Source organism: Nanorana parkeri, unplaced genomic scaffold (assembly GCF_000935625.1).
Source record: "Nanorana parkeri isolate BGI_ZX_2015 unplaced genomic scaffold, ASM93562v1 scaffold121, whole genome shotgun sequence".
Lineage (NCBI taxonomy): Eukaryota > Metazoa > Chordata > Amphibia > Anura > Dicroglossidae > Nanorana > Nanorana parkeri.
In genome coordinates, this window is record NW_017306389.1 from 1,747,945 (window position 1) to 1,756,100 (window position 8,156).

At 43.0% G+C, this 8,156-nt stretch overlaps 1 protein-coding gene across 1 annotated transcript in view; it reads right to left on the reverse strand.

Moving 5' to 3' along the window:
* Positions 1–2,756: 2,756 nt before the first annotated feature.
* LOC108784624 (cryptochrome DASH) overlaps positions 2,757–8,156 on the reverse strand; it is a 26,658-nt gene continuing 21,258 nt past the window's right edge. Inside the window, exons 12-14 of the mRNA XM_018553490.1 lie at positions 5,396–5,515; positions 4,070–4,246; positions 2,757–2,867 (exon numbers count right to left, since the gene is read on the reverse strand). Coding sequence (XP_018408992.1) covers positions 2,760–2,867; positions 4,070–4,246; positions 5,396–5,515 — 405 coding nt within the window. The 3' untranslated portion in view covers positions 2,757–2,759. The remainder of the gene's footprint in view (positions 2,868–4,069; positions 4,247–5,395; positions 5,516–8,156) is intronic.

The following is an 8,156-nucleotide window of genomic DNA, read 5'->3' on the forward strand; positions in this document are numbered from 1 at the left end:
ACTTTGGATCTGCTCTTTGATGTAGTTCTACTAATGACTTCTGATTTGCTCAGGTGATACGTTTTTATTGACGTTGTACAATCATGGTATCACAGGGAACTGATGTTTTGGAAACATGCAGGGTTCCTTCATCAGGCAAACAATGGGATGACAGTTGATCACATTGTTTGCAGGAAGAAGTGACCCTGCTGTGGTTCTCGAAACATTACATTTCCCTGTAGTACCATGATTATCGGACTTCAATAACGACATATCAATTGGGCCAGATCTGGAACGCGGTGCATTGCGTTTTGCCGCAATTTTGCCATGGATTGTTTTTTATCTTAAAATGGGCTTACAGGTGCAGTCCAGTGCGTTTGTGTATTTGCATGCATTTTTTTTATGCATTTCCATTAGGGATGTCCAGATACCAGTTCAGATACCAGTGCCGATACTTAGCATTTTCATGAGAACTACCAGGGTTGCAGCGGTTGCAGCTGGGACCTGGCTCTGGCACTCCACCGCTGTCCTGAAATCATTACTCTGTATTGTTTTAGAAAAACTGATGTCACATGACAACAAAAATGTATCAGTACTTGTATCTGTAAGTACTTGGGCAAGTATCAGTACTTGTAAAAATGGCATCGGTGCATCCCTTTATATCAATAAAAAAACAATCATACATTAAAACAGAGAGGTGCAAATCCCCAGAGATCCGAATGCTCCTTAAAAATGACAGCTGCCTCCTAACTTTTGAATTTTTCTCTAGTCTAGTCCTGGAGCTGGAAAAGTATCTGTACTTGTACCGAGTATGGTACTTGGTATCTGAACATCCCTAGTTTCCATGCATTCCAGACCAGAGAAAATGGGACGAGCAGTATTTTGTTTTTGTCTGGACTGGAACGGACTGCACTGGTGTGAACAGAAATACCATAGGGATACTTTGGGGTGCTTTTTTGGTCTGGGAATAAACTGTTCTAGTCTGGACATGATCCGGACATGGTGTGAACGAGCCCTAAGGGGAATATCTGTGTGCTGGTGATTTTATTCTTCTTTCTGCATGTATATGGCGCCATCCCCTTGTCACTGCAAGCACCCACTAGAGAAATTATAAGTCAGATCGGTCAGGGGTGCATTAGGATATCCATGGCAACCATTTGTAAAAGAAATGTAAAGTGATCTAAACCCAGGAAAATATAATATATTGTAGCTTACCAGTCAGATGTGGTGCCTGCAATAGTTTTCTATTCCTTTATTTTCACCTGATGATCCTGACAGTAACACATTTCCTGCCCGAGGATGACAATCCTCACTCGTCCTGCTGTATCTTTGTTGGAGTAATGTCACTACTCTAGTACAGGAAGTGTGTTAAGACTACAGAACTACAGAACTGATTTCACTATAAATAGGTGGAAAATGTTCCGTAGTTCACAAAGGTTAACTAGGCAGAGCTAATAACACTGCAGAGTGCACAAGATAACACTGAATTTGTGGATCTAGAAGGATCAACAGGCATTTTTTTGTACTTATGAAACATATATAGTGTTGACAGGATTTGTTGTACTGTACCTAACAGACCAAAATGGAGCAAAAAAAGAAGTTCATTGTTAGGCTTCATATAGACTTTGAAGTTTGAGCTGGCAACTTGGGCAGTTAAGCAAACACCGCATACCTATGCTGAATATACAAGCTTTGATAAGACCATGTTCTGATCTGCACTCTGTGCATTTTCCAACCTTCTTGCGGACCCTATTGAGATGAATGAGTGCATTTACACACTTTTTTTGTGCATTGACAATGCATTTGGTTAAGCAACCCAAATCCATTGTGATCTCACATCTACACAATTTTTTGGGCAACACAGCTCACCACATTGCATCTGTGTGTTATGGCGCGATATAGAGAAGGTGCATTTCTTTACATTGTATATTTGTGTTGGGTTTCCATTTAGAATGAATGGCATTGCAACACAAATATACATTTGGTGTGGTATTGTGTACGCTAGGGATGCACCGATACCAGTTTTTCGGTATCGAATACAGATATTTTTTTCCGGTACTCACCGATACCGGAAGTCCCATTAAGGAAGCCAGGCGGTGTGTACTGACTCGCCACCTGGCTTTCCGATTAGCAGTGAAGCCGTGCGGCGTGTAAAGACTCGCCACCCGGCCTACTGATTAGCAATGAAGTCGTCTCCATGCTTCCCATCACTCGGTGACGAGAATGCATGGAGCCAGCTTTCTGACCAATCAGGAAGCCGGCGCTGTGTAATGACGTGGTGCCCGGCTTCCTGATTGGCCAGGAAGCCAGCTCCATGCTCCCCTCGTCGTGAGGTGAGGAGGAAGCATGAAGCCGGCTTCCCGGCCAATCAGAAAGCTGGGTGCCGCATTATTACACGGCGCCCGGCTTCCCGATTGGCCAGCTTCCCGGCCAATTAGGAAGCCAGGCAGCGAGTCATTACATGCTGCCCGGCTTCCTGATTGGCCGTGAAGATGGCTCTATGCTCCCTCGTCACTTGTGATTCCCGATACGGGGTATGAGTACTCGCCCAAATACTCGGCATTGGCATTGATACTAGTATCGGTGCATCCCTACTGTACACATATGAGGGAAACAAATGAGACAAAAAAAAGCAGGTTATATGAATGTGCTGATATGCAGCTAGAGCTTGGACATGGCTTTTAGGTTTCTTTTTCATTATGTTGTTGCTGTCAAAACCACATCAGCATTCCAGTCAAGTCTTTAGCAGCTATTAGAAGCCTCTACGGCGGTTTCTTCCATCATATATCTTTATTCCGGGAAAAGTAGAAATCTATGCCTTTGTTCTTGTGTTGTTTAGGTGTGTACGAAGAACCTTTTCCTCTCTTTGCTGGTGCTGCACCACTATCCTGTAATAAAGAAAAATTGTCTTGCATGTTAATAAAGTTCTTTTGTTTAATGTGTGAAAATACAGAGGAAGTACAATATAAAATAAAGTGAAATGTGAACCCAGTTCTGATATGACAGCTCTCTGTGACCCGTGACATGGAACTGGATCAGAAGCCCTACCGGCCTGGTCACAGCTGCACCCCTGAAGCTGTGGACCACAAGAATGATTGAAGAAAGGCCAAGAGAATACATAACTTGGAACTTGGAATCTGGCCAGGAAATGCTGTCCGCCCAACCATGCCTGTCCACAATGTCAGACAACATACTGGCTACCTAAAATACAGGACACTTTAGGACTGGAATTCCAATGTCTGATTGCTGCCCATAGCCAAACCTCATTCCTCCCAAAGCAAAATACCACTGCTAAGGATGCTGGGAGGAGTCGTCTCCTGGGGGCCAAGTTAGTCAAAGCACTGCTACCATTTCTCTCCATCCCAATTCTACTGAAAAAGTGTTTTTAGCTATCTGTGTCCTGCGAGATTTCCTATCACTTCCCCAATAGGGACAAAGGCCACAAAAACCAGCAAGTGGTTCTATTCCTAACCTACCCAAACCTGAAAAGTAAATAAAATATTGTCTGGAGTTGAGCTTTGAGTCAGTCAGTGGCTTGAAACAAGCACACAGATATGGAGTTCTGTCATTTCTCAGACTTTCCTGACACCCATTTTGATTCAGTGATTTAAAGGATTGAAGCCAGCAGGCAACTAGCTTTTTCAAAAGGAGGTCAATGATAGCAGCCTCAAGTTCCTCTGACAATTTCACTTATAGACTTTCCCAACACCCATTTTTAGAGGGAGGTCAGCAATAGCAGTCTTGTATACCTCTGGCAATTTCACTTAGTAAAAAATCTGGTATGAGGAAGTTTGCATTTATAACAGAACTAGACGACCTATGCAAAATGAATACAGATGGCCATTGACTAGCATAGGGTCATACTCTGTAACCTTTTAAATAAGTGGAATTTGAGTATCGACGATATGAACCGGTAAGAACATATATAGTCGATGCAGAAAGTACTGATGGACCATCGGATACAGTGAAAGCAAATAACAAAATAGGAATGCAGTTTATGAAACTTCAGGCTTGTTTGGTTTTGCAACCATGGGTCAAGCCAAGCCATACAGTGTAAATAATTTCCATGTTACTATAAAGTAGCACTCACCGGCTTCTGATTGATATGTCGGCTCCACTCTGGTGCCATGACTATTGGGGGTGGGTAGGTCGTTCCAAGCGTTACATTGGCATGCGCAAGTGCAGAACTGCTGAGTGCCCAAGGAGTATGAACATCACCACTTTTTATCTGCTGCAGTTCTGGAACCCACAGTCGGATATAGTCACCCTTGAAAGAAATCAAAATAACCAGAAACAAAATAATTCAGCTTCATAACAAGTAATTAAATTATGAGACAATTTGGATTCATCCTTGTATGCACATTATTGTCTAATTATTTATTTACCTTCAGTTTGTGTGGAGTGTACTCAGGGGCATAACTAGAAATCACAGGGCCCCATAGCAAAATTTTGTATAACCCCCCCCCCGGCAAACCACACCATCTGCCACATACTAACTGTATATGGACAGCCAATACCAATAGTATTGCATGCCACCAAACACTTGCTGCAAGGTGTATTCCATTTTCAACATATGCATTCTACATATGATATACAAATAGATGCATTAGTTACAAATGCAATGCACCTTGCAGAAAGTGTTCGGTAGCATGCAATGTAAATGCAATACCAATGGTGGGGGCACTGGGGAATGCATATAATAATGTATTGAATACACCATTAATATGCGTGTCCCACTGTCCCCCATACATATCCTCCTGATCTCATGTGGGTATCATTACCATCAGAGTCCCCCAGTACCCCTACTGACCCTCATACAAGTCCTAGTCCCGTTACATGTGTGAACCTGCTGAAGTGCAGAACTCACACTGCCACTCCGAGCTCCTATTCCTCTGCCTACTGGCTCTGACGTCAGAGCTGAACTCAGGCAGAGGTGATCACTCCACCCTACAGTGTGGCAGGGGAGAGGCTTGCTGGTGTACTGTTCTGTGCAGCCGTGCGGCTGCATAGAACATAAGGGCACCACCACCTTAGTTCCCATCTGCTCCTGACTGGGCCCCATATCGCCCACTATGTCAGTAGATACGCCACTAAGTTTACCTTTACCCCTAAAAGGAAAAAAAAACAACAACATTGACAGATGTAAAAAAAAAAAAAAAAAAAGGGGCTTCCATAATCATAAAGGTTTCATGTATAGCAGGCACCTTTTCTTACCCACTACAGATAGAATCTGGAATCTAATTGTCATAGCCACCCCTTTAATTAGGCCTTTTTTTTTACATGAGGCCCACATTATACAACAAATTATGAGGGTCTGAAAAACAAATCTCTGAAAACAGAAAGTTTAGTCGCTCCAAAGAGATTGTGACGTGAGAGCATACAGGTGCAATGGCTATTTATACCACATAATACGTACATTGCCATCATAATCCAGGCCTTGCTTTATCATGTTGAACTTCCTATTTTCTCTAGGGTCATTCCCAATTCCTGCGCTGTACAGCCAGTTTCCATAGTTACTGCAAACATCATAATCCATCTAGAAAGAGATAAAACCACACAATTAATTTGGGAAGAAGTGACAGAATGTAGCTCTGTGCACGACGGTTATCCTATCTGTAAGGCCCAGAACAGCCATGAAAAATGGTGTACTTAGGAAATATTTCTCTGCAAAACACCAACCAGCTAAACAGGCCTGGCCAGTTCCAGATGACTCAATACTTTGGAGTTTAATTACAAGACATGTGAAACTGCAGAGAGCAGCGCTGTCTGTAGATGGTGTTCGTCTTCACTTTATAACTCGTTTACTTCAAGTTGCATTCAACACCATCCATTTTGTGTGCTATATCACTAGCCATAGGCACAAGGCAGAAGGTCTCATCATGCTGCCATTCTTTGATACTCGGTATATAGGAAAAGACTTGAGTGCTCATACTAGAGAAAGCAGGAAGCTGAGCCTGCATATGTATTCAGCAAATATGGCTGCCCCCGTGCACATATTGCAACATTTACAATAAAACAAGGTTTTTAAAATACATATTGATGAAATTATTTACATCACGATAATACCTCTAAGGCCTTGTTCACACCAAGCGCGTTCCAGGTGCAGAGCAGTTACAGACCGGATCAAAACTGCGCCCAATGTATTCCAATGGTATTTTGGGCTGTAGTTCACACCGCAGCGTTCAGTTCCAAAAACGCATGCAAACGCACTGAAAGCCCATTTTAAACTAAAATAATTTATTTTTTTAAACGGCCCTGAACGCGGCAAAACCCACTACACTGCTTGTGCAGAAACTCATGCAGATCTTCATTTAGTGTGAACAAGCCCTGACATGCTACCTTACAAAAATCTATACACTACGTTAGGACCTATTCAGCCTATTGCTTAGTGTCAAGCATGCCTCCAGCTGTGGCATTGCAGTGGCATTCATTGTGAACGATACCCTAATGCGCTAAAACATTAGCATGTAGTGTACTGCAACACATCACAATGCATATGTTGTGCTTTGTGGTGGACTGCACTGAAAAAAGGGTCATGTGTCGCAAACACAAAACATGCAAGTATGGTATGTGTAGTGTGGCTGTATAACTAGCGACAGATAAACCTGGTATATTAGAAAATACTGCCAAAACCGGTAAAAATGAGGTCAAACCACTAGGCCCCATTCACACAGGGCATTCTGGGATTCCTGCAGCAGGAACCTACAGATTCTTGCAGCAGGAAAGCGACGTGTCCCATTCAGATGTGGCCGCTGTACAGATTGAAATAAAAGACAGGGTGACAGCAGCTGCATCTGTAAATATCAGTCCGCATGTGACGATTACTTGAGGTTTTGGAAAAGAGGATTATCGCTGTTCGTATCAATCCTGCGTCCAGCAAATGTCATCTATTCCAAACAGCATGTAATCATATCATATGCGGGCTGATGCTTACAGATGCAGCGGCTGTCACCCTGTCATTTACTTCAATCTGAACAGGGATACCTGGCATTCCTGCTGCAAGAATCCATAGGTTTCTGCCACAGGAATCTCACAACGCCCCATGTCAATAAAGCCTTGCATAGGAAAGTTACACCTTGTGACTGATCCATAACTCCAGCCTACAAATGGCCAACAGTGTAATGCATAATGCACAAGAGTTTAATGATGCAATGTGAAATTCTGTACACAATGTCTGCACAGAATCAGTTCCTCAATTGTATTATTTACTACAAATAAAAGGAAGAAGTTGTGGCCAAGATTACACTTCACCATCACAATTCCCAAGTGTCCACTTGCCAATACACATACAGAATGGATTGCAGCAGCTCTCCACCTCCAATCACTGCAGTGCCAGCACCAATATCTTATCATGGTGGTGTATGCAAAATATAAAAATAGAGACAGCAATGTGTAAACCTGTTGGCCACAGATGTAGTCAACTCGTTAGTGTCTATTTTATCACTGTTTACCGGTATACAGCTCTGCACATCTGTCAGCTACTGGACTCATATCATGTTATCCTTGTGGCTGAGAAAGATACATCTTCACATAATCAGGAGGAGAGCAAAAGGAACGACTACAGAGAAGCATTGCTTCTGCACAGAGAAGTAATAAAGGGGAAACTAGTAACTAGGATCAACTTATATCCCCTCTGATTATTCTCAGCTTCAAGTGGGCCAATTATCGTACAGGAAACATCTAGAAATATTACTTGTCCACAAGCGGTACCCTAAAAATAGCAGTGCACTTTCTATGCCTAGGCACTGCAATGCCTATAGTCTCATAGTAATATAACTGCAGTGTGAGATTATCTAAAGTACTGTCCCTGTTATTTAAAAAAAAATTTTTAGTAAGATTTAGTGATGTCAATACTGCGCGGTTTACTGTTTACTGTTCTCCTAGCTGGAGAAGGAACCGTACTCAAGGACCTTCAATGCAAGGATCTCCCTGCATCTACTGCAGTCATCCTGTGGATCTGTCCTATCTACACCTCTCCTGCTGCTGCTTGATTATTTCCCACCAGTCATCAGACCATGAGGAAGAAAAGCCCAGCAGCAACAGTACCATAGAGTGTAGAAAAAGTCAGCAGTAGGGAAAAGATCAACTACAGGCAGGGGCGTAGATAAGGGGTGGGATTGGGGGGTTCAAACCCACCCCCCCCCCCCCGAGGGGCCCGGAGGGGCGCGGGGGAGGGA